Source organism: Melitaea cinxia, chromosome 12, assembly GCF_905220565.1.
Source record: "Melitaea cinxia chromosome 12, ilMelCinx1.1, whole genome shotgun sequence".
Taxonomy (NCBI): domain Eukaryota; kingdom Metazoa; phylum Arthropoda; class Insecta; order Lepidoptera; family Nymphalidae; genus Melitaea; species Melitaea cinxia.
In genome coordinates this window covers 2,641,112-2,668,766 of record NC_059405.1, presented here as the reverse complement: position 1 = coordinate 2,668,766, position 27,655 = coordinate 2,641,112, and the positions used below count along the sequence as shown (strand labels likewise).

General features: G+C 33.8%; 1 protein-coding gene across 1 annotated transcript; it reads right to left on the bottom strand.

Moving 5' to 3' along the window:
• Positions 1-157: 157 nt before the first annotated feature.
• On the bottom strand, positions 158-27,472 carry LOC123658645 (KAT8 regulatory NSL complex subunit 1). Its single transcript, XM_045594009.1, has 13 exons — positions 26,652-27,472; positions 21,559-21,685; positions 14,882-15,072; positions 13,470-13,609; positions 11,705-11,833; positions 11,386-11,388; positions 9,931-10,015; positions 8,288-8,296; positions 7,987-8,121; positions 5,681-5,759; positions 3,671-3,865; positions 2,024-2,188; positions 158-1,055 (listed from the first exon to the last, which is right to left on the bottom strand). The coding sequence occupies exons 1-13, from the start codon at positions 27,470-27,472 to the stop codon at positions 777-779; spliced, it is 2,358 nt and encodes a 785-aa protein (XP_045449965.1). The 3' UTR covers positions 158-776.
• Positions 27,473-27,655: the final 183 nt, after the last annotated feature.

Sequence of the window (27,655 nt, the reverse complement as noted above, 5' to 3'; positions counted from 1 at the left end):
TATATTAATAACATTGCAGTTTTTTTTTCGTTCAATAATAAATTTGTCAGTTAATTTGGTGTGTATGGTTGTGTACCATTATATTTGTTGTAATAAAATAATAAAATTTGATAACAATGGAAAAGTAAAATAGGATTTAAGAAATATTTTGATAAAGTTCAAATATAAAATTGACGAGTATGTTTAGATAGCTGCACTTATCTAAAATAGAAATATTTGTGAGGACAACACTTGAATGTGACATGTTAACACTCAACAAAATGTCATTATAATAGCTTTTTTTACTTTTCTCTTGGCCATTAAGACCCAAATTTTGTAATCACATTCTGTATCAATTACGTACATTGTAAGTGACATACTGAAACACATAACAACCTCGATAAATATATGAATGTCATACAAAGTTGTATATCATACTAATTCGCAAAATTCATTTCAAAATTTCTCTGTTATCACTGTTGGAATTTTATTGTTAATTATATCATTAAATTAAGGCAAGGCTGTATTTCATATCTCACATACATAAATTACACACCAATGTACTGCTCTGTTTTCTGTCTCGGTATGTTTTACTGTGACGTTTTATTGAACTTGAATAGATAGATATATAATAGGAATAATTTTATATTTTATGACACACACATACTCATAAAGGTTGATTCAATACAATATAGTTAGTCTGACATTTTATAAAACATTAATAGATATATGACATGAAAGATTTTATGTAATTTACACACCAATGATGTTGTAAAATGTTTACAACATACACTCAATTACCTAAAAGTACTTCTACGTCTTTCTGACTTATCACAACTTGGATTCCACTCAGCATCGTCAGGATCATCACCATCGAAGACCAAGGGAGACACCGGAGACAGCGAGCTGGTTTCATCGCAGTCCATCGGAGTCGGTTCGGGTGCTTCACTCGTCTCCGGTTCAGGAGTTATTCGGTAACCATCCGGCATGATGGAGAGCATTTCGATGTACTGGTCGTCCGGGAGTGGAAACTGTCGAGGGGAATATGGTCTCACTGTCTGTAATACAATTGTTAGGTGTTAGTTACAAGTTTTAAGACAAGAAGTTATAACTAAAAAGTCACTAAGAAATATATTTTAACAGCACAGATTTATAGTAATTGATAATGCTAAACCACGCTGCTCCAATGCGTGTTGGCGAATATATTCTCTACTATAGTAGGGAATATACACACCAGTACACCTGATTGCGATCGTTACTTATAAGTAACGATCGCAATCAGGTGTACTTGATATATATGTATGTATATAATATATTATATATATAATTTATACCAAGGCTACATAAGCAGTGTAAGCATTAATGCACATTTAATTAAACAATTTAATTACCCATACCATACGTTGTTTTAATATTGCCATTGAAAGAATTGTTTAAGGAACAAAAGCTCTTAAAACTAGTAAGGTTGAAAGTTATAGATGAAGTTTATAAATATAAAGGGCTTGTGTTGTTTTCCACACATTTACACATTTAGTAAGTTTTAATTAAAAATAATTAACAAATATATTTCCTCAAATTAGTCACACATACAATTTAGTAGATACAGATACACTTGCACATAACAGAGCAAACATAACAAAAATTAGATAATAATATTATTACGTCTGTCATAATGGCTTACTTCAGTTGTTCCATTAAATACAGCTTTCTAATTTACTATGATATAATTGGTCAAGGGTAAAAAAGTAAGGGTAAGAGGGGGTAAGTAAAGTAGTAAGACAGTGATGACACTACTTTTTTAAATGTAAATACACTATGGGCTTGTTCCACCAGTTATTGTTAAAGCTATCTGATGTATGACAGTAAACATTTTTTTTTTCCATCAAATTCCAATTAATTTATGGGCTTTTTCTATTTGCAATTGTGAATTTTAAGTTCGTAGCTAATTGAGGGTAAAAAAGCCCTGATAACCTATTACTGACAACTCTCAACCACCAATGAAACAGGCAGTCCCAATTTAAAAACACAATTATTTAACGCTTACCTCGTGTTCCATAGGCGATGATTGTCTGTGTGTATTCTGTTGCTGTATTGGAGCCTGTTGTAATTGTTGTTGTACATCGTTCATGTGATTGTGTCGCGACTGTTGCGGTCCAGGCGAATGTTGTGATCGTTGATCATCTGTGTGGTTGCGACGCGGCCCAGGTACCTTTAAATAATTTGTTTAATTAATGACAAACATTACATTGAAGTAACGACAGATAAAAAAAAATCGTTAAAACCTGGACCAGCCGTCTAGAATAGTACCTCGACCTTACTCGTGATCACCTTATTGAGGTAGGCACAACAAATGTGGCAGGTTTCCTGCTAAAAATCTGAAGAAGTCTGACCGGGCAAGTACCTCGACCTTACAGAAGATCAACAGCTAAATAATACTGTTTTTAAGTAGTGTTGTGTTCAGGTGGCGATTAAGGTGACCAGAGCTTCTGGGGAGAAATGAGGGTAGGGTCAGCAACGCGCTTGCGATGCTTCTGGTATTGCAGGCGACTATAAGCTACGGTAATTGCTTACCATCAGATGAGGTATACGCTTGTTTGCCAACCTAGCTGTATAGAAGAAAGTCATAATATAATATGAATTCTCTACATTATTACTTCTCATTCACTTGTAAAATGATGATTCAAAATTGTTTTTGGAGCATAATTGAATAAATATTGTTTTTGTTTTGAATAACTGATATAACATAACCTAAACTATACAAAAAATTGTCATTATTATTATATTGTATAATTACCAAATTTTAAAATGTAACACTATGTATGCATGCATTCAGGCTGTAACATCCAACTACTAGGCCTCTTTCTCCATGTAGGAGAAGAATCGGAGCTTAATCCACCACGCTGCTCCGCTGCAGTTGGCGGATACTATGTAGGTATCGTGTTATGGTAAGTGCTTACCATCAGTGGGCTGTACGCTTGTTACCACTCTAGTTGTATATATAGAAAAAAAACAGCATGGTAAAGTTGTGTGAACTAGATATATATACAAATTAATAAATATCGTTCTAAAGAGTATTCCATTATCGGATTATAGAAGACCAAACTGAAACAATCAGAAGATATAAGATTAAGAGTTAAAAATAGCCATGCGAACTTTATATCACTGAAAAGAAAAGAGAGATATATATCATTTTGATCTTAGGATATATATCACTCATTTAGCTCTTCAGCTCATTTAGCTCAGTGAAATAATTTTATAAAGCAACCAAAATGCAAATATCACTCATTTAGCTCTTCAGCTCATTTAGCTCAGTGAAATAATTTTATAAAGCAACCAAAATGCAACCTTATGTGGTTGTAAAAAAATACTTTTTCGCTTGTTCAAAGCAAGACGGTTGAGTCTATGACCTTGTGAAATATGAATCGAAAAGATACAGAGCCATAACTAACTATCTCTCTCTTTCGCATGATAAACGCCATCGTCCGATCGAGTGGCTCACTAGCTCAGTCTCGTTTACTCCTGCTCAGTACGTCAGTCTCTCGAAAATGAATCATAAGACTAGTGAGCTGGAGATATATTTGAAACGTAAGTGAGCTGATGAGAGACTAGCTCACTTGAAAAGATATGTTTCATTTGTATCACTCACTCATGAGTTACCCAAGTCTAGTTAAAAAAAAAAAAAAACAGATACCATTGATTGTTGTGGCGAGAGAGGTAATTGTTGTAATTGTTGTAATTGTTCTTCTTGTTGTTGTTCTGATTGTTCCTGTTGCTCAGTGTCGGTGTGGTTGCGTCGCGAACGTTGCTTTTTCATAAATTTGTTTCTCTCGCGTGTTTCGGCGCGAAAGTGTCGAGCTCTTATCGCTGCTTCAGATATATCTTCCTCCTGCGATTTATACAAATAATGTAATTAGCATTAGGATGGCGTGAAAATGGATTGTGGAAAAATTTGAGAAAATTTATAAGAAAAATTAGTTCCAAAAATCAATTAATTTATTGTACATATTACATTGATCTAATCCTATACCCTTTTTTTTTTGCTACGGACTAAATTGACACATGCAAATGTCAATTTTCGAAATAATGATACCAGATTTTTAGTAATAGTGTTGTACTTACGATACCGGTTTTATGAATCGTAACTTTTTACTTTTCCCACATAATTTTATTATTATTATTTGACGAATCTTTTAAAAAATCATGGTAACTATGGAGCATCACAGATAAAAAAAAAATCAATTTTAATTACTCATTATACGGAGTAAATACAAAAATTATTTATTTTTTGTTAAAGAATACGCAATAACAAGTTAGAAATTGGTTGATAGACTGTAGCTAGTGCCATAAAAAAACGAAAACATGGCGCTATTTTGAATACATGGCATTCGTCCTTCAACCTCTGAAGTGTTGGAATGCGCCCGTTGTAGTATGCGATTTCACGTGTTATTTGTTTCCTTTTCCTTGAGTTTGTTTGTTGTTTGTTGAAGTGAAACTTCGCTAGGTTACGCGTCACATTTTTCGGTTACGCGTCACATTTTTCCGTTACGCACCATCTTTTTCTTATCTTTCAATCTACCACGGTTGATTCGAATGGAGTTTTTACTTGGTTACTGAATCTTGTGGAATGTAAACAATATATTTCATATTTCAGTTACCATAAGCTATTAATAACAAAAATATATAATAACGATAACATGATAGTAATAATTCTATTACAATTAATGAAATGCTGTTATAATCTTAGTAGTGATAATATAAAATGAAATAATTGTATTATTTGTATTCATGTCTATGATAATAAAAGCCTTTTGTTAAATTTTATCTAATTTAACTTTAATAACCAATTTCTGTAAAGTTGAATATAGTAGATCATTTTTCGAAAAATAGGGTCATAAAGAAGTTTCACTTCTTAACTGTGTACACAAGTACATGAACACATTTTTTTGTTATGTTGTTTATTTTTGTTGTTAAGTTTTGTTATTTTATTTGAGCCATATATAATGGACACTCAGCCCTCAACTTTGTCGCGTAAATGCGATGAAGAAAACTTTTCGCCAAGAAAAAGACATAAGAATATTTCTTTCATCGAAAGTGAAAAAAATATGATAATGAACGCGTACAAATATGTATACCCCGAAAAAGAACAGAATCTCCAACCGAAACGCCGAAGAAAAACGAATGTGTTTTAAAAACTGTTGAAATACGATACGAACTGACATAAACGACAAAGACAGCATAGACTGAGATAGATAGATCTCCATGATATCTCCATAACCATTGGTTTCCGAATGATGGCAGTGTTACCTAGTGTAACTCTCCCTCCACTCTCTACCCTCCATCCCCCAAAACCCCATAATTCTGTAGTTCTTAATCTAAGGCATAGCCTTAATTTGCATGTGATTACTAAGATTAATAAATATTAAAAAAATAAGCGTGTTTCATTTATCATATCTATACATTAGCCATACAGGTACATATACAGATATGCCTATAGGTACATTACGGTTGTCGCCACATTCTAAAGTTTTAAAGATACGTTTTTGTAATTATTGCTGAAAAACGATACTCGAATGTAAATTACGTAATGTTACGGTAGTGGCATATCACTATTAATGATTTGCAAAAAAACTAGCAACACCGCTTATGTCAATTTAGTCCGTAGCGAAAAAAAAATATATATTAAAGAAATATGAATACTTACATCACTTTCAATTGACACTCTATTATACTTCATCACACCATTATTTAGCGGTGTTTCAGGTATTTCCATGACTCGCCATCTATAAACAAATAAAATCAAAATATTAAACCTCTTAACATCATTCTTTTAGTGTTTCCGAGATTGCTTGTAAGTATTAAAACACAAATACTAAGAATAAAATTGAGAAAATTATAAAACTTCTTACTAAAATGAAAATAAGTACTTAAATTTTTGTTCTGTTATTTTTTTACTTTTGGAACATATACATAGTTGCCTTTATATTTTAGAAATATGAATATTTTGTTCGAAAATACAAACACTTACACAAAACATGATGAAATACTACAATAAAAAATTGAATGTTATGCAAGCTAGTTATTGATATATGTATTAAGGACCTTATTGTATACCTAATGTGCTTATTATAACAATGTAAAAATATGTATATTGTTAGTATGCTTAAATAAATAAATAAATAAATACCCAATAAATACTCATTACAAAATAGAAATAAAAGAACTTGCTGACCTGTTATAAAAAAAAAAACATTCACACAAACTGCACGCACGCACACGCGTACACTCGCACACTGACATATCGATGGCTCCTAAGTATACTTGAGTCAACTCTACTTTTAATAACTTTATTTTTTTGTTACATAGGTAGATAGGAAATGAAGTAAATGTTATTAATATCTTAAAAAAATGAAGTTATCAAAAGTTGTTAGTTGACTCAGTATACTTAGGAGCCATCGATATTATATATATGTGTGTGAATATACAAAAATTGGGTAACTCAATGTCATCAGCCAGTATATACAAAATCTTATTATATGTTATTGATATTTTAAAACAATGAAAAGTCCTTTATTTAGTCACTCAATTTCAAGTTAATAAAATAACAAAATTAATACTTAAACGTCCTTTGGCATGTCACAATCCCCAAAACCAACAATCAAGAGAAGAGAAGAAGAGACAATTTGTGATGTAAATAGTATTATATATAATACTATTTACATCACAAATTGTCTTCCTTTTGTCCTCAACTTTCATAATGCAATGTTCTCCACTTTATTATAAAAAAATAAAATAAAATAAGAAACTTTGTTTTTGTTTTATTCGTCAGTCCGTTGTGTGTTCTTTAAATTTGAAATTCACGCCAAATATCACTGACTCAAGGTCAAATCCCTCAATCAATATGTGTGTTGTCAACTTTTAATCAATACGTTTATGTTGTATCTCTTTTCATTTTTTTCTTTTATTTGTTTTTCGTTTGCGTTCACTTTGACCTGTTATAAATTGTGCACTATGTTTTTTTTTTGTATAATTTTAATCTGAAGATAAATGATCAGCATGTTTTTTTACAAATAAATTTATTTATTATTAAAAGGATGATTTTACCAAATTTTTTGCACAGACCATTTGCATTGCTTATCCAAGAGCATGGTCAAACCATGCATATAATAGCATATCTATCTGTACCTCACATCACCTTGATGTGGATGCTGATTTTCAGGATTTCGTAAGGTCAGTGTTCTCCTTTCTGGTTTTAGTTCGTTACATTACACGTCGAAAGGCTGTTTTGAAAACTGAGATAGTAATTTTTCGTAGTCTTACATATTAATAATTATTTTTAATTGTTACTAAGTGACTTTAATACTTAAAAGACATGTGCCATTATTAAAACTAAGAGATTTGTACAAATTTTTATTAAATTTCATTATAATTCTTAAAAATTATGTATTTCATCAGTACTATGTTTAATTTATATGATTTATTTAATTATTGTATTTTAGTTGCATGTGTATATATGTATGTATGTTTGTAGACATTTATATATGTATTTTGATTAAACTTTATTACTATTGCGCAAGCCCGTTACACTGCTAGCTTTTTTCTGTTGGGTAATCTGGAAGAGATCGCTATTTAGTGATAAGATCGCCCATTGCACTATATGTGTCTAGAATTAAGGTTTGCTATGGTATACTATCTTTAGTTGCAATAAAGTGGTTTATTATTATTATTATTATGTTACCCTCATCAGTCCCCTGGCAGTCGAATTCAGAAATTTTTAAATATCTCACAATCTAATTAAAAAAGTGACTGGCCCGATTTGGAACAATATATTTATTAGATTAGCCATCATATACACCCGAATTTAATAGTTTGATTTCATAACTATAGTAAACAAAATATCCTCAGAAGTTACCCAACTTTTGTATAATCACCTATATATATAACTAACAAAATTATGGAGTGATGTCTGCAATAAATGATTATTATCATGAGACAGAGAGCGGGTCTCACTTGGGCGTGAGGATCTCCTTGTAGGTGAGTATCTCGGGGCGCGTGCTGGCGGCCACGCTCTGCGGGATGACGATGTTGTCGATGTCGTAGGACTGTCGGCGCCACGCGCGGCCCTCCGTACTGCCTCGGCCACGCCTGCGGACATCATTCGGCTCATTATTACATTTAATTAGCAGAGTCAGGGACATAGTCTTGCATTCATACATGCATGTTGCATTCAACCTGTAACATCCCAGTGTTGGGAATAGGCCTCTTCTCCATGAAGGAGAAGGATTGGAGCTTAATCCACCACGCTGCTAACGATAAACTACTATGAGTAACGATTGCTATCAGGTATTTATGATGATAACCGGGACCGATGGCTTAACGTGCTTTCCGAGGTACGGTGGACAGACCTACAAGAACAAACACCTAAACCATAAAAAATTATTTGTACAAATACAAATATCTATCCGGAGTGGGAATCGAACCCGCAATCTGCCGTTTCATGGCAGCTACTTGCCCACTACACCAAAGTGGACATATTCTTATGGATTAATAATCTATATTTTATCATAATCACAATTAAAAATAATATTGCAAGCTAGTAACATATATTACACAAAAAAAAAACGATTTTCAAATACTAAAACAGAGATTCGAGTGATTCCAAAAAGAATTTTTACATCAAATATTAGTTATATATTACATATTTATACACTAAGGTTAAGACGCTTGCCTGCCTTTTCAGAAAAAAACCTATATATCATTATATAGATAATTGCTTCTTATGTTGCTTTTGTTTTTGTAAATAATTATTAAAATTATATATATGACGACTTTAATTTTGAAACAACGTCAACATGATTGACGGTCGGTAATTTTTTTTACTTATTTAGTGCGAATTATTCGCAGGGGTATTGCTAGTTAGTTATAATATTACTAGCCTTGAATTAGGGTTGCCAACTTTTTTTGACAAAAAAAAACGTATAAAATGGTTTGGATAGGAAAAAATAAAGTATTTGGAAGAAAAAAAAAGTATTTTTCAAATTTTATGTTTTTATTGCTTTAAAAACGTATTTTTGTGTGCCTTTAGCACATGCTAACAATTTTTTGTTATATTTAAATGTTTCAAACTTGTTTAAAAATCATTATTTAAATTTATATAAATAAAAATTCGTTTCTAATTAAATTTATTGACGCTATATTTCTCTCTTCTCGCTACTTTAGATTCATTACTAAAAAAACCCTTTCAGTAAAAGCTTAAGTAGTGGGAACAGAAAGTAAGTAAGAATTTTTTTTTATATTTGGTAAGCTATCAGGTGCATTTTTAAGTATATATTGCCATTTTTCAACTGTACTTTTCACTGAAATTTTTTTATCATCATTAGTGATTTTTTTTTGTCTTATACATTCGGAATATATATCCTGCATCTTAACATTTAATCCGTCTTGTAATTTAGTTTTTATAATTATCATTTCAAAATTTTCAAATTTAACCGCATTTTTTAAGGACACGTTAGGGAGTATTGAAAGCCAGTTATCTTCGCTAAGGTCAAACAATTTTTCCAACCATTGATTCCTTAACTGCATATAAACAAAGCCAACGGTCAATTTTTCTACAATATCGTTGATAGTGAGTAGTGGCATCTGTGACAAATGTCAGATTGTCACCTGTCCTGTCACATTCAAAACACCACATCTGTCATCTAACATTTCGTTCAGTAATTTTAAATCCTTTCCATCATCCGTTTTACCTTATGTGTACCGTTAAATAGTTAAGTACCCATAATGAGTATCTTGTTTCACGCATCACAGTAAAGATTGAAAATAAAGTATTTTCATATACTTTATTTGTATGCAAAAGTATAAAGTATATTTACCAAAAATAAAGTAAAATACTTTATTATAAAGTATGGTTGGCAACCCTACCTTGAATTGGCAGACTATTATCAGTTCACTGACCTTTCGTGTCCAGATGTTGATGTATCCTCATCTCGATCTCTTTCTTTTATTTTTCGAGATAAAGGTGGACGACCTCTTTTCAATCCTGTAATATAAAAGAAAATTCCATTTAGCACTTTAATTCAGATTCTTTATCACTGATTAGTACGAAAATTATTACATTATTTTTTTTTAATAAAGGCGTAAACTAGCACAGAGCGTTCAACTTATCTTGCAGCGCTCCTATCGCTTTTTGGGAGAAGTAAATAACTTATTACAATATCATATTTAAAACAATTCAAATGAACTTTTTTTCAGTAGCAATGAAACAGCGTATCTATGTGACGTTATCGTCCCATTATTTATAAACTTTATTAAATCACAGATGTTACGAGAATCAAACTACTATTATACAGACAGTAACACTGGTTTTAGACTTATACTTATTGCATGCTGATCTTCAGAGCTGATCGCCGCGGAATACAAAATCAAATAATTATGTTTGCTTGCAAACAAAAAAAAAACAGACGTCAATTACGAAGACAAGTAATAACTAATTACAAAACGTAGGTAGACGAAAAAAACAGTCAAGTAAATAAATAAGCATTATTAGAGATAACTCAAAAAGTTCTCGTCAGATCTTGATTAAATTGAAATGGGACCACATAGCAAGCACCATATTTCAATTAAAAAAAAAAAGAATCATCGAAATCGGTTTACCCAGTCAAAACTTTTGAAGTAACCTACATTAAAAAAAAATGCAGTCAAATTGAAAGCCTCCTCCTTTTTTTAAGTCGGTTAAAAAAATAAGTAGTTTTCACTAACAGGAACACAACACTGCTTGAACACAGTATTATTTAGCTGTGATCTTATGTCAAAACTTTTTTCTGTGAAGAAAAGCAATCCCAATACTGTTGTCTCAATATCAGTGGCATTAGGGATTCTTCATTAATCAGGTGATTTTTTTAGCAATTTAATCGCCTACCCAGTATGGTGATATGTGGATAAGTTTTAAACTACACTTTCCCCCATACCCCAAAATCACGTGTATTTTTTCTAATTATAATATGTATGTATTTTCTATTTTTAATATGTACTCTGTGGCACTTCTTTATTCTACTCTGTGACTATTAGCGATAGCATGTACAACTTTTCTCTCAAAGTATATTTCGCTCATGACTATTAAAAACGACGGATGTGACAATAAGCAACTTTATAGGAGAGCGATTCAAAGTGTAAATTGCGTGTATCTTTTTACTTATTTTAAACAGGATCATGAAATTTTAAAGTAATGCTGTACAGGCTATTTATGTTTAATATTATTACTAGCCAGTATTGAATGTGTAAATATGACAAAAGTCACTTGTTACATTTTTAACGGGTTAAGACTAATAGGTACTGATTTGTCAGAAGTACCACAACTAAATAATATATGCATAAAATAAAAAAATTCTCTTCAGCTGATGATAGATAGACTTGGTTATTTGGGAACGTTTTATTAAATAAACAAAAAAATGCGATTTTGCAGTTCCAACGATGTTAATAGTCACTAGCGATTTATGTTTTGCTACTTAAATATACAAGATGTATTATTATAATACAAATACAACAGATATTTTGTGTTTTTTTTTTTTATCGAATTTCTCCCTCCTTTTGAACCTCACATGTATAGACGACCCTTTATCTAACAACAAACAATGTAACTTACGCGTGGGCAGACGGCGCGACGGGTGCGCGTTCTGCACGCGTGGCGCGTGCGCAGGCACATGTGTTGCTTGCGCATGCGCATGCGAATTTGTGTGTGTGGCTTGCGCATTCGCAGGCGCGTGTGTGCGAGGCGCTTGCGCTCGCCACGTCTTGCTGCAGCGCGAACGGAACCACGACCGCGACGACAGCGCCGACAGATGTATCGATGGAGATAGGTCTGGAAATATAATCAGATGTGTTTAAATAATACGCTTGGAATTTTAATTAAAATAGTAGAAAATGGGCGTAAGCTTACTAACTTCAATTATTATATAGGTATTCACTAAATTATATATTTTTTAGATCTAATAACGATCACGGCGGTAGCATCCTACTGCTGGGCATAGTATATCTTTCTCTATGTCGGAGATGGATCGGTACTTAACCTATCATGCTGGTCCACTGCGGGTTGGCGGATATATTGCTTACTATAAGTATTGATGAGTATGATCGCTACCAGGTGTATATGATATTAACGAGGACTGACAGCTTTACTTGTTCTCCAAGGGACTAGTAAACAAAGTTACAGATTTGTAAAATCCGTCTTTGTTCTACGATTGCGACGATTTGTTTTTGTTTGAAATGTAAAATTGTTGTTAAAAGGAGTGAATAAATAAGTCTATAATAATACGTGAAGTAAAAATTTTATACCCCTTTTTACGAAAATCGTGTGGACGGAGGATGATGAAATTTCGCACACCTATAGTGGTATAATAAGTTCAGAATGCTAATTTTTTTTTATATTATGTAAAAAAATACAATAATGCAATAAAAATATTACACACACTACCATGTATTTGACACACACGCGCAAATATACTCTTTTATTATTACTGAAGTATAGTCGTTGACAACAGAACATGTTCAAACTTATAATTTAAATTAATTATGGTCGAGTTTCGACCAGTGGACGGCCACTAGTTAAAGGCCTTCTACACGGTCGGGATCGACGTGGAAAACGGTTGACCCGACCAATATTTGTTTGATGTCAACGGCTTTGGTTGGTGATTTGCCATGTCTTTGGGACATTGGATGTGATTTATACAAAGAAAACAACCAAAAAAACTTCACTTCACTTTAGCATAAAAAAAGTTATTGCCAAAGCCACCTTATGTTGCTTTAAAAGGCAAGGAGCCATCGCTTCAAATACCAGAAAAGAACTGACAAGTTGAGTCAACCACCGACCGTGTAGAATGAATACAAAAATTGGTCGACCCGACCCGTCACCGAGAGAACACGACGGTCGGCGGTCGATCCCGACCGTGTAGAAGGCCTTTTACTTGGAATAAAAAAGCTGCAGTATGTAAGAAGCGGCACGTGTCGCTCGCGCGCCAGCACCCGACCCGACACCGAGAGAACACGACGGTCGGCGGTCGATCCCGAGCGTGTAGAAGGCCTTTTACTTGGAATATAAAAGCTGCTACTGTGTGGCTACGGTACTAAAGAATTTGGCCACCCCCTCTCTTCCCGTGGGTGTCGTAAGAGGCGACTAAGGGATAACACAGTTCCGCTACCACCTTGGAACTTAAAAAGCTGACCGGTGGCGGGATAACCATCGAACTGCTTGCTTTGAAATACACAGGCCGAAGACGGGCAGCAGCGTCTTCGGTGCGACAAAGCCAGTACTGCGGTCACCAACCCGCCTGCCCAGCGTGGTGACTATGGGCAAAACACATGAGTTCACGTTATTTTTGGCGTAAACTTGTGGAGGCCTATGTCCAGCAGTGGACTGTATAGGCTGTAATGATGATGATGATGATAAAAGCTGTAGTATGTAAGAAGCGGCACGTGTCGCTCGCGCGCTAGGAGCTCACCCTTGACGTCGCTGAGCACGGGGTGGTGCGCGGGGTCGGCGAGCGCGCGGCGCGTGCGCGGCGGCGCGGCGGGCGGCGGCGCGGCGGGCGACGCGCGGCCCGTGCACACGGCGCAGCTCTCGCCCCGCACGCAGCTGCATCTGAAATGTTACACGCACTCTTCGGGGAACCTACACATACTGTAAAGTGCGTTCAATGAGCCGAGATACCAAATGTAAACAAACTAAATGCGAGGTCATTCAACTGTGCAGGGTTTTGTAACCTTTTTTTACTTACACAATTTTTTTTTTTTATGTCACTAGGTCGGCAAACAAGCGTACGGCTCACCTGATGGTAAGCGATTACCGTAGCTTATAGACACCTGCAACACCAGAAGCATCGCAAGCGCGTTGCCGACCCAATCCCCAATCCCCCAGGAGTAATGTAAAATATATTTATATTTTGTAATTACTGAATTAAATATAATTATGTATTTAAGATTTGATACTTGTTAAATAATAATTATCGAAATATAAAAATCACCCGAGCGCTTCAGGACACGAAATTAAATAAAAATAAATAATACAAATTCGAAGGGCCGTACGCGGTCCGATTGTTTTCAAGGCCAGTTAAAATATCGTTCGACCTTGCAGAGAGACGTGCAGCAGATAGCAAACAAACAAGATAGAACGAGATAGACTACATTTTGTTTGTTCCGTCGTCGTTATGAAAAAATGATGGGCTTTGTTTACATTTGGTATCTCTTCTCGTTGAACAGACTACGTGATTTCTTACATTTTTTAACCCACTCCCTCCCTCGGCAACCACCCGTAGTACCCCTTGAGTTTTCCCGTAGTAATCCAGAAGTATGGTTTAAGCAATTTTTGCAAACAAAGTTAAAAATATATTTTAGCTCATGTTTGTCTTTATTAATATCATGAAAGCTTCATATTAATTTAAAAAGCGCCATATATGAAATATAACTAACTGAATTGACGTGATGAAAACCTAACCCCCCCCCCCAACAAGTCACGTAGTATGGCTATGTTCACGTAGTATGTTTATGTTCTCTGATATAGGTAGCTAGGGCCCATTTTTTTTAATTCTACTAGTTTGACAAACGTATACGGCTCGGCTCCCCTGATGGTGAGCGATTACCATAGCTTATAGACGCCTGCAACACCAGGAGCATCGCAAGCGCGTTGTCGACCCTACCACCCCCGGCCCTCTCCCAGGAGCTCTGTCCACCTTACTCGCCACAGGGACACAAAACTACTTGAAAATAATATTATTTAGCTGTGATATTTTGTAAGGTAGGTACTTCCCCGGTCGGACTCCTGCAGATTTTAAGATATTTCCTGCTGCTGCCTACCTTATCTCATATTTACAAATTTCACAATGACCGACTGTATTGTATATTTTTATATACAAACCTGATATCCGAAGGCTTAGCTGCTTTAGTAGTAGCGATATGAAGGTTGTGCATTTGAAGTAATTTCCTCTTTTTAAACGTATCCCTTCGAAGAGGTCTCACTCGTGCACACGAACACTCATCGCCTGGCAGATTGCCTTCATATCCTACTGGTTCACCTTCAAATTCTACTGGACCTTTAGCTTCTCGGACCTGAAATATAAATATGAAAACCTCAATAATAAATAAATATGGTTAAAATACTCACATGGTCATCTGTTGTGTGAAACTAAAGCCTTAACAACATAAGTGTGTTTGCAGGCAAACAAAGAAAAACCGACTTCAATTATATCGACAAGTAATACAACGTAGTTAGACGAAAAAATAGTCAAGTAAATACGCATTATCAAAGATTACTCCAAAAGTCGTAATCAGATCTCGATGAAATTTAAATGTGACCACATGATAAACATCGGCTTTCGATTCAATTAAAAATCATCCAAATCGGTACACCCAGTAAAAAGTTATGCGGATTTTCAAGAGTTTCCCTCTATTTCTCAGAGATCCCATCATCAGATCCAGGTTTCCTTATCATGGTATCAAACTAGTGATATCTCCTTTCCAACAAAAAAGAATTATCAAAATCGGTTCATAAACGACTTGATATTTAAGGGGAAAGTATGTACTATGTATTTTATTATACTATATATTCATTAATTTATGTTTAAATGATTTATGTTTTTTCCTTGTCTTATATAAATTTTTAAACATATTATAATATTTCTTATATATTACGATAGAAAATGGTTTAATATATTATTTTATTAGAATAAATAGGACAGCGGGAAGCTGCTGATTTCACAAGGCACAGGTCCGGACGGAGTAGCGAACATCGGGGGAGGCCTACGTTCAGCAGTGGACTTCCAAAGGCTGATGAATGGATGGATAATTTTCATTTATATATACACAGGCCAACAATTATACTTGATGTAAAAAAAAACTGTGTGTGCGCATTCACACACGGCAGAACTGAAACTTATAGTGGCCTTTGCGATTTGTTCTATTGTCGATGATCACGATCTCGTGAAAAAGGTCGTAAGCACCATGCAAAACGCGTCGCTTACGCGTTGTGAGCTGTAACGTATTGTATCTCATTCGCTCCTATACATTTATCGTGACGCATTTCATCGAGTTTCAAATTATAACGATTCTACGAAGTTCCACTTCAAAATATTATTACTTGAGTAACATCAAGGTAATTTTTCATAACCAACTTCAATTTGAAACACTATAATATATATACTAACCAAGATTAATTTATTGTCAATAGATATTCTAAGGAGTAATAATTAACGATAACACTAATAATACGCTTATAATGCATGCGACATTATGTGGGCGACGCGAGGTCTAAAGAAAATCAATACTTAACATGCTGTTAAAAACTCTTTCTGCAACACAACTTAACATAGAATTTGTAACTATAGCATGTTATTGAGAAAACACATTATTTATAACTAAAGGAGATATGAACGAAAAGGTGTTATGTATGACCTTTGATCACATTTAATTAACATATTATATTCAACTAGCGGCCCCGCCCCGGCTTCGCACGAGGATTTAAAAAAAAATTAATTAAAAAAAAATATTATAATATAGCCTATGTCACCCGGGGATAGTGTAGCTTCCCAACAGTGAAAGAACTTTTCAAATCGGTTCAGTAGTTTCGGAGCATATTTAAACAAACAAACAATCAAATCTTTCCTCTTTATAATATTATAGTATAGACTAAAACATATGTAAATTAAATCATATCATACAATATTTGAGGAAGGTTTGAAGGAAAGTTCATAAGATAAACCAGATATGGACAAAAATGTTGTTATATATAACCTTTGATCTTGGATAAAAAAAAAATTGTCACTCACAGACTTTTTAGTCTCATTATTACGCCAACTGCAACGAATACTTAAACCTAAAAACAGCTTAATTTTTCTAAGTTTTAGTGACCTGACTATATTAGTGTAATATAATATATTGTTATAGATATATGGAAATACTGACAAAAAAATTATTTGATGACTGATACTGACAAATAGCATTTAACAGTTTTTATATAAATCTCTTTTAACTTTAATTTAATATCCTTGTAAAAAATGTATATATATTATCGATATACATGACGGCGTCAGTGATGGCAGAGCGATAGAGCCGACATCATATTCGTAGGATATCTAGGATCCAACGCGTAACAATCTAACAGTAAATGTGAGTCTACAGCGATCACGGAGGTTTCCATCCTGAACGAGCGACCGACCCAGTTGATGCTCGAATGTTTTCAGGCGCTGCACCATCGTCACCTCTCACTCAATTCAAAGCGACTTTAATCTTGTACCGCCATTGTATTAACAAATGACGTTACAGCATTTACCAGTCTCCTCATATTACAGTAATTAAATCGATAACTGATTACTTTAACAGTATTGTCTCAAATGACAAACAATTCTTTCAATGTGCCGCCCTTACAATAACATTCTTAAACAAGTCTCTTTCAACGCGCCGACATTATAGTACAGGTGGTGTAGTGTTAATCCATAAATTAACAACGTATTATTTAAACAATATCGCTTTCCACGACATACATATATGTACATGAGATAGTAATGCACAGTAATTACTTAATGGCGAAAGTATATAATTAAAGTACTGTAAATTTAATAATAGTGAACTCGAGTGACCCGACTGTAGAGGGTAATGAAATTGATACTCGTCGTCGCACGGCCTTCTAGACGCATATCTCGAGAAATCAGGTGTCGTGTTACGTGTCGCGATAAATGATCTTTTTTTTATACATCTTATCTTAATGACTCCAATACTTGATATGATGACAAATGCTCATAGTGTACATTGTACAAAAACGAGTACAGTTTAGACATGCAAATAAAAAGTTATAAAAGAAAAAAAAAACATTTTTAACCCGGCGTCGATGTGGCGGCAAAACAGAACATCGCCGTTGTTGCCGGGTCTATTTTATCCATGAACGATATGCACACTATATCAATTTTATGTCTATAGTACTACTTTATATGTATTAGGTAAATATACAATAATCATTGTAACATAACTTTGATTAAGTATTGTTAAACTAAAAATAATTATACTTGGCGGACATAATAATATTTTTTACTAGTATAAGTTAACGCACAACTTAATAATTTTACAGCAAAATTATAGATTTTTTATTGTTTAATTCAGCCTATTGCCGTCTACTGCTGGACTTAGGGCTCTCCAAGTTCGCGCCAGACATCCCGGTTTTCCGCAATCCTCATCCAGCCTACACCGGCAATCTTATATTATCGTCGGTCCAGCGGGTCGCGGGACGTCCCACACTGCGTTTGCTAAGATGCGACACAGATGATCAGCCCACTGCCATTTCAACTTGCTAATTCTGTGGGATAAGTCGGTTACTTTCGTTCTCTCGCGGATATATAGTCTCATTTCTAATTGCCCATAGTCACCCACGCTGGGCCGGCGGGTTGGTGACCGCAGGGCTGGCTTTGTCGCACCGAAGACGCTGCTGCCCATCTTCGACCTGTGTATTTTAAAGCCAGCAGTTGGATGGCTATCCCGCCATCGGTCACCGTTTTAAGTTCCAAGGTGGTAATGGAACTGTGATTTCCCATGTCACCACTTACGACACCCACTCGACTTTTTATAAAATCCGTAGGATATTAAGTACCAAGCCACATCAACGCCGGGTTAAAATAGAACCATTTAAAAAAAGGTTTAAGAGTAGAGGCATATGTATAGTTTAATACACTCAAGTAAAAACAATTCTATTTGTATAACTATTTGAAAAAAAGTTTAAAGACAATTTTGTTCTTTCATTTACTTTTTATTTATCTTTGTATTTACTTTTACATATTTTACGAAAATATTTTTGATACTATATTAATTTAAAAAGGATCTTAATTTTTAATTTACATTTATATTTATAAGAAAAATAAACTGACTTAAATACAATTTTTATATTATTATATGTTTATTTTTGTTTTTCTATGATTCACGTTGAATACGTCAAATCGAAATTCCGAGCATACAGAAATGGAAGAAATTACTCGAGATTACCAAGTGACCTAAATACTTAAACAGACTGACGATAAGATTAGATCGCGAGGTAATTTGTTTACAACCCGTTGCCTTTATGTTCAAAAAAATACTTTTTTATTTCCTTATTTACAATAATATTTGTATCTAAGCAATAAGGATCGATTTTACGTTATTATTAGATGTAAGAGTTTTTTTGATTAATAACGAAGGTAGAAAATATAAATCTACTTTCTAATAATATAACTGAACTGCAATAAAAACTTTAATGTTATTATTTAAGAATAAAATGTCATTATATATATTTAAAACTTTTATAGCCACTAGCACTCCTGAGATAACACCATAAGATCAAACCCGGATATGATAAAAAAAAATCCGATTTTTGGCAGTGTTGCAAGTGCTTTGGTGACGAGTTTACTCGGGGGTGAATCACGACAAATATGGTTAATTTTTCGTTTTACGTACAAATAATATATCGCTGGCCCCGGGCAATAAAGCGGTATACGCCGGTTACACCCTTTTTAATGTTATTTGATTTTTGGCTTCTCTGAGTATCAATCTATCACTCTTATTTTTTTCAGTTTTTTTTATTAATATTTCGTTAGAATAAATGACAATAACCGTTTTATTGCATGGATAATTCTCTTACGACTAAGCTATGTATTATTGCATTATTCTTAAGAAAAATAACACAAAAAACCGGTGAACATCTTTACAGTAATTGTTAATGATCTTGCAATTAAAATAGTATCATCTATGAATTGTAATATACATTTTTTTAATTATTTCATTAAAAAAATATACGATTTGTTTTTAAAAAAATATTTTTAAAAGCTTAAATTGGTAAAAAAAATAGCTTTCATTTGACATATTGAACGTCTGTTTTGGATCACTGTACACTGCACTATAAACAAATTAGCTTCTTTTATTTCTCCTGTAAAATTTGATTTTTGATATTACCGCTTTATTGCCCGGGGACAGCGATATATATATATATTTTTTTTTGAATATAAATATTTATATATTTGTTATTTTTCGACTGGTCCGTTGGCGCAGTTTGTAGTGGCCCTGCTTTCTGTGCCGCGGGTTGCGGGTTCGATTCCCGCCTGAGTCTGGGTGTAATATTTGTATTTATATATTTATAAATATATTATTTCTATGTATATTTATTTAAAAAAATATATAGTTATAACAGTCGACTGTTACCTGTAACACAAGCATTAAGTTGCTTACCATAGGAGTTATATTAGTTTACATAGTTAAAAAAAGGTTGCATAAAAGTACTTACGTCTGTTCGAAATTTCATATCATAAAAAAAAGACGGCCAAGAGTTTATGTTTTAAATTAAGAACAACAAACAAAAACATAACACTTAGCGCAACTATAATAACAAAAAAATTTTTAAGCCACAAGCGTCCTTGAAATGAAGCAAACATGTTGATTAAGTGAAATAGGTCACTGTTCGTATTATTATTAATTTATAACACAACTCGTAGGGTTACTGGTTTATATTAAAATTATCTCGTACTTTTGAGGATTAGCTCGTGAATAACTTGCTATTAGCTTAAAAATTTACAGACAATAATGGGAATAGATATTCCAAATTTGGAACAGTGTGTACTGAGATTATTGCGCTTAACCTATTAACATCATAAACGGATATAAATGCGTAAAAATTATCCAGTGTAATCGGAACCACACGCGTACTTTCAAATGTTTTTGATATAGGTATTTAGCTTTAAAAAATGGCAGACAGTAAAAATAAAATAATAATTGTAGGTTTACTAGTTTGAAATAATTTAGTTTCTTTTTGTACACATTGACTGATCAATGAACACTATCCACGTTCTTAAACCTTTCAACACCTATAGAAGTGCTACAACTGAAGGTACTCTCAGCTCAAATTGTCTTTTCAATTAAATATTCAAAATCGTGCCATCTCTTGTTAGAACTTGTATAGACATAGTAGCGTACTTTTCCAGCGCCCTAACAAATGTGTTAACTTGTGAAAGTGAAAACGTAATCACACAACAAACTACACCAATTAGGACATTTTCTAATAGTTTACACATATTAAAATATATCTTATCAACTTTAAACAAAAGTTGTGATTGAAATCGCCGATTATTTATGTACATAATATAGTCATTCAATATTTATGTAATTAACATTGATAAGCTTTTAAAGAATTGCGAAAATTAATTTTATATAGAAACGTAAAATATAGGTACGTAATATACGTAGCCGTGGTATTGGTTTATTTTTTCCGTTCGCGAGCGCGTTCTATTCTGTGCCTGGAGCCCTACACTACCGTCGCCTTATGGGGGCGAGACTAGCGCTTCCTAGCGTTAAAAATAAAGAAAACTAGTGTGCTTTATACCACACAACTGAAGTAAAACTTCTTTAGCTCCTACAGTAATATACAAAACGTAACTTTCTCTTCACTAACGTATCTACCTCTCAACTTCCGTTCGCTTCGCCCGATCACGCTCTTCGTAACGCTTCCGTCACGCATTCACCAGCTTACTCCCCAAGTCAAGCGTGCGTAGTTTTACTTCAAAAACCTAGTTAATTAAACGGTTGTGTCACCTGTTGCTGCAGATCCCCGTGTTGTCGGATCTTGTACTCCAGCTCCTGCACCTGCACCTGCAGCCAGCACCAACGGGACGCGATGGATGCTCGAGCCCGCTGATATGACCACAGGGCGCGTTTTTCACTGGAAACGATTTATGATTTTATGACTATGTTTAATCTGTACTGTCATGATAGCTATAATGGCGCAATGTCAACAAATTTTTCAAATTTTCAAATATAGAAAAAAATAGACAAACTTGTTAGTTTTACAGGACCTTTTTTTTTCAAATATGGAATTTTTTTTTTTTCTTTGCACCACGAAAATATGTCTGACTTAATATGGTGTAATTATATTAAAACTCACTTTAAAAGTTCTTATTTAAGAGATTGGAGATAGAAAAAATAAGATATAACATATCCCTTTACAACCGAAGAAAATAATTCACTCAGCTATTTTTGAAATTCACATGACTATTTCATGGGCCTCTAAGTATTATGTAAAAAATATTTAAAAAAATCCTGAAGTCTCTGGTTTCCTGAAAACATACCCTCACGAGCGTGGGGCTTAGGAGATAGCTCGAGATGTGAGTTTTGTCTAGTTTTTGGATATATTTTAATATTATCTAAATGAAAATTAAATTAATTGAACAGTCTTTACAATCATTTATTGACGATATTAATGATGAGTAATTTTTATACATTTGTTATAATGTTTTTGACAAAACAATCAACAATCTTATTAGAAAACTAAAATATTTCTTCCTTACTTAGGTTATTAATCTTTTTTGGTATAAAACTTATAAAATATGGTTGTTAAAACATAGTTTTTCAACAATACTGGCCTTGGTTTATTTTTTACTACTTGGCGAAGTTTGCATCGTCCAGTAAAAGGTATCATTTGCTCATCTATTAAGTAGTAGCTGGGTGCTCTCCAATCGGTTACACGTTTCTTTGAACTTTTTTAGGGTGGGTTGTACCTTCCCCAGAGCATTGCCTTTTTCAGCTTCTGTTGGCGTGTCGCTGTCGACAGCGTGAAGTGCATTACGTAGAGTTAGAAACCTGTCTCTAGTCATGATGTCGCTGACCAATGCCAGTTTAATTCCAGTTTTCCAGTACATAGATAGTTTTGGATAGGAAATACAGTCCATGATTAGTTGAAGAACAAAGAGTTTTACTATTTCCAGTCTGGGAGTTTTGAATTCGATGCAGGATTTGCGCAAATGGTATAGATAGACTCGTGCACCTAGCAACTTTTTCCAGGAATGAATCATCAAAGTAGTCACGGAAATAATCAATCGGAGAGCGAACTTGATTTATCATAAGCGGAGTGTAATCGTGAGCTTTATCTGTATAGACAGTTTCTACACACACTCTCTCACCTGTCTCTCTTCTTCTTTTAGCCTGTCCTCTTCCTCTAACCTGTCTTCTTCCCATAATCTGCCCTCTATCTCTTGCACTAGCCAGTCATCTATATATTTTTCTACCTGATTTGCCTCTAGAGAACCCCTGCTTCTGGGTATTGTTGGTATAAGTGGTGGTGCCTCATCCACTTAAGAGCACTCATCGCCAGAACCAGATCCACTCTCTTCTAGATGGTCTTAGACTCCCGCCATAATATCATCCTCATCATCGGCAAATTCCTCAATTTCCGAGTCATTTCCATCTGCTAATATTTGCGCTACTTGGTCATCCCTTAGGGGTATTTCTAAAAATTAAGATAAAACCCTTGTCAAACGATCATAAGTACTGGAAAATCCTGTTAAGGTACAAAAAAATTATAAATATCCATTTAGTACATAACACCTAACCTACACGATCGTGCGTCTTTGATTTTGAGTCACAATATATGCCTAAATAAACGTGTTAGGTTCAAATTAGATACATATATGTATAAAACAACACTTATTTAAGTAAATCACACAAACAAAACTATAAAAATTGGAATAATTTTATAGAAAATAAATTACTTACCTGGATGAGTTCGCGCGCCAATAAAGGCAGCCATCCTTCACTGTGATTACGGGCGACTAACAGGTTCAAATATGATCACAAGAAGCCCGCGCGAGTTTTTTTCTAAGAAAAGGATAGTCTCACGATCTATCGAGGCCGGTTGCGTCTCGAAAAATCAATTTGCGTACGCGCCAGAATTTTTGAAAATCAAGTCTCACTATCATATCAAGTCGGGTGTAAAGGGATATACTTAGAAAAAATAAGATATAACATATACTTGTAACATTAATAGTATTTTAAACATTAACAGTATCTTAGAAAAGATACACATATAATTTTAATCATGACTAATAAGTTAATACATGTGTAAGAAGTTAATAACACATTAATTACATTATGTGATGGACTTTTTTTATTCTAATTACAAGGTAGGTAGATTCTTTCCAGTTGTACTAAAGCAAGTTATAGCACAGGGATTTTGAAACAAAAACCTTTTTTTTTTGGTGGCTTTTACGACAAAATAAATTTCATTGTAAATGATTAAGTTATTTTAGCATCAAGTATTAAAATATTGGCTTTGATTTTTTATTGATAAAACCCATAGTTTGAATGCACTATGTTGTAATTATCACTACTGAACATTTATTTTGACTAGTCCATTGTCCCAGCTTGCATTGATCCTGATTTCTGTTCCGAGGGTTGCGGGTTCCACCTCGAGTCTAGGTGTGATGTATTTGTTTATGTAAGGATTATTTATATGTATATCAGTCGGCTGTTACCTACAAAAGAAGCATTAAGTTACTTAATACCTCAGGAACAGAAGAAAATTTGTGTATATCATAGATATTTATATTTTTTTTATATTAATTTTCTTCAAATCCAACATAAATCTACCCTAAGATATTCTTTGAAAACATACCAATACTATTTGTCATATATACAAACACCTACTTTTTATATTGAAAAACAAACACAAAAGTACAATGATTGACCAGCTTATTTTGACCTAATAACATAGATACAAATAATACACCATACCCAAAACAACACCAAAACAACTGAAAGTTGGCTATATGGTGACTTCCATTAATGATTTAACACACATTTACTTACTAAAACTACTTTAAACTTTTCCATTTTTATAAATGTTCCATATACTATAAATGTTAAATATCAACAAAACTTACAATAGGTGATTCTAAAATAGAAATTAGGTCAGCTTGCTTTCGAGTTGTTTGACAGAAAAGAGTATTGAACTTTTAAATGTAGATTCAAAATAACAAATGGAGTATATACAGGATTGGTTATTAATATTAATCAGCTAAATATAATCACAGCCTTGAGTTATAACTGGTCAAGTAAGTAATTTTTTTTCAAAGTATATTTACTTAGAACTTAGATGTACCTTGTAATTATTACTATTTATAGTATATTATGGTTTTATAGCCTGTTACTTTTGGACATTTTATCCCTACACTAGCTGCCCTGCGGTTTCACATGCATTATTTTAATTAAAAAAATAGTCTATAAGCATTCCTTGGTAAATACAACACAAAAATAATTTTTCAATTTGAACAGAAGTCGCTGAGATTACCATGTTCAAACAAATCAGCAAACTTTTCAGCTTTACAAAATAATATTAGAATAAATTAAAAATAATTGATATTTGTTACAGTACTACTGATTATTTAATTGAATTCAAAGGAGTAGGGTGTCAACCTGATAGCGTTTATTTAGTGTTGTTGTTTGACCTCATAAGTTTTTACTGGTTGTACCGATTTTGATATTTCTTTTGTATATGATTTTGATATTTCTTTTTTCATTTGAAAAGTGATACTTGTCAGTCAGCTTATCAGTGATGATTCTGATACCAATTGGTGCTTCATAGTCAGATGATTTACAAATTAAGAAATAAGTAATTAAGAATGTATTAAGTAAAACCAAAACTAGTTTTTTTTTTTTAGTAAAATCTGTTTAGTGATATAAACAAAATTATGCATTGTTCTTAAGAGCTTCTATTGTAAAGATAATTAAGTAATTATTTAATTTATACTAAGAACCAGTTCATGAAAAAAGTTTTAATTTTTATTTTACTGTTAAAATTATAGTTAGGTTAGTAAGCATATGTAGATTTTAATTAACCTATATCACTCATATATTCTAAATTAGTTGACTGAGCACACTTTTTATTGCCATTTTTTTTTCTTTTAGTAAATATACGGGTAATTTCTATATATTTTACAAAAATCTGGTTCTAACAATATATATATATACAATGGTCAGAAGTTAAATGTGTATGAGTATTTGAGTGAATAAATTTTATTTATATAGATATTAAATGAAGTTGATAATGCTATACACAATATCCCAGTTTATCTGGGAATATCTTATCAGAAACATTTGTGTTAATATATGAATTATGGACCCATTATTGTAACTTAAACCCTATTAGAGCCCGGTAAATATATTAGAAAAGTAAAATGAATTCATTTTTTAATATATAAATCAGGCTTACATAAACATTTAATTCAGTTAATTTATTATTTAGTATATATACTTCTTGCAGCTAAATATTGATAGGAATCATTTTGATACTTAAAATTCTTTAAGTTTGAAAATTGAAAATTTATTTAGAAATACAATTATAATAAACATTCATATATATTTTAGAAAACAAAAAAAAAATGATAACAAATTAATTTGCAGAAAACATAGTAACAATTTATAATTTTTGGAGTGTACGATTTTATTGTCGCTTAGACCGAATATAAAATCATCATATAAAAAATTTCGATCTAGCGGGTATATCGTTCCATAGCTTAATTGGCTAGAGCACCGACACGATCAGTGGGAGATGAAGATTTGATCCCCGCTGGAACAGTCGACTTTTGATATGATATTAAAACATGTTCATAATTTTTGGATTGGTTTATATTATAAACTAGCTGTGCCCCAAGGTTAACACGAATTAATTTAAGGAAAAAATAATCTCTATAACCTTCCTCGGTAAATGGGCTGTCCAACAGTAAAATAATTTTTATATTCAAACTAGTAATCCCCGAGATTGATTTTATTTTAAAATATTGCTATTGATTTTTAATCTTTTGAAAATGTTAAAATAAGCATTTTATAATTTAAATAATAGGTTAAAAACTTACATTGGCATGTGCTGTTGATGTGGATTGTTGTATGTGACTGCTTCATCATTACTCTCGGCTCCCGATGAAGAGGCAGTTGCATCGGAGTCCAGCTGGTGCTTAACCACTGATAAGTGAGACCGTAGGGCTCCAGCAGAGTCCTCTAAGCCAGCTAAAGTGCCAGATGCTATGCCTATTGATGCATTTCTCGTAGCATCACCTTTAGATGTCCCTGCTCTGTAGTATTTTGGGCCTACAACTGGGCGCGACGCTGCACTGGCTTGCAAGGCGGCTGTAGTTTCTATTCTCTTTAACAGGGCTTTCAAACCTATTGGCCTCCCACCTCCATCTTTACGCATGCCTCGTGCACATTTCTCAAATGACTGAGCCGCTTCTTCAGATATTCGTTTACCAATAGCTCGAGCTTGTAATATCCTTAACCTTCTTAGTAAAAACGCACATCGTCTTTCTAAACGTGCTTGAAGGAGTCTAATCTTATCCTCTGCCGCATCTCCCTCAGAGTCAGCAGTATCAGCGAGATCAAACCCACCGAGTGGGAATATCACATCTGGATCACCGGTAGACAATGTATCTCCGCTCTCTAGAGTTTTAATAGCTTGGAGAAGATCCGCTTGAACGAGGTCACTGTTACCGAGATCATTTAGGATCTGTTCCATTTCCTGTGAGTCTTTGGCCAGACTGGGTTGGTTCTGAAGTCCCATGTCGTCCTCCATGGATACAGCAAGGTTGTCGACAGGCGCGAGAGCCCGTCTCCGCTGGGGCTCGGTCTGGGAGACCGCGAAGTGGTTCAACTGCGGTGTCACCGTCAGCGCCGGGGCCATGACACGAGCCTCGCCCGCCGTAGACGCCGGCGCGAAACGCGTCAGGGCGGGCTTTCTACTTTACTCATCCCGAACTTATGTAACGTCTCACACACACGATCAGAACACTAATGCTGTTCTACACTTCACTAAACTGCTACAAGCGGTCATTCTCTGTATCAATCACCAGCCGGCTCTCGAGAG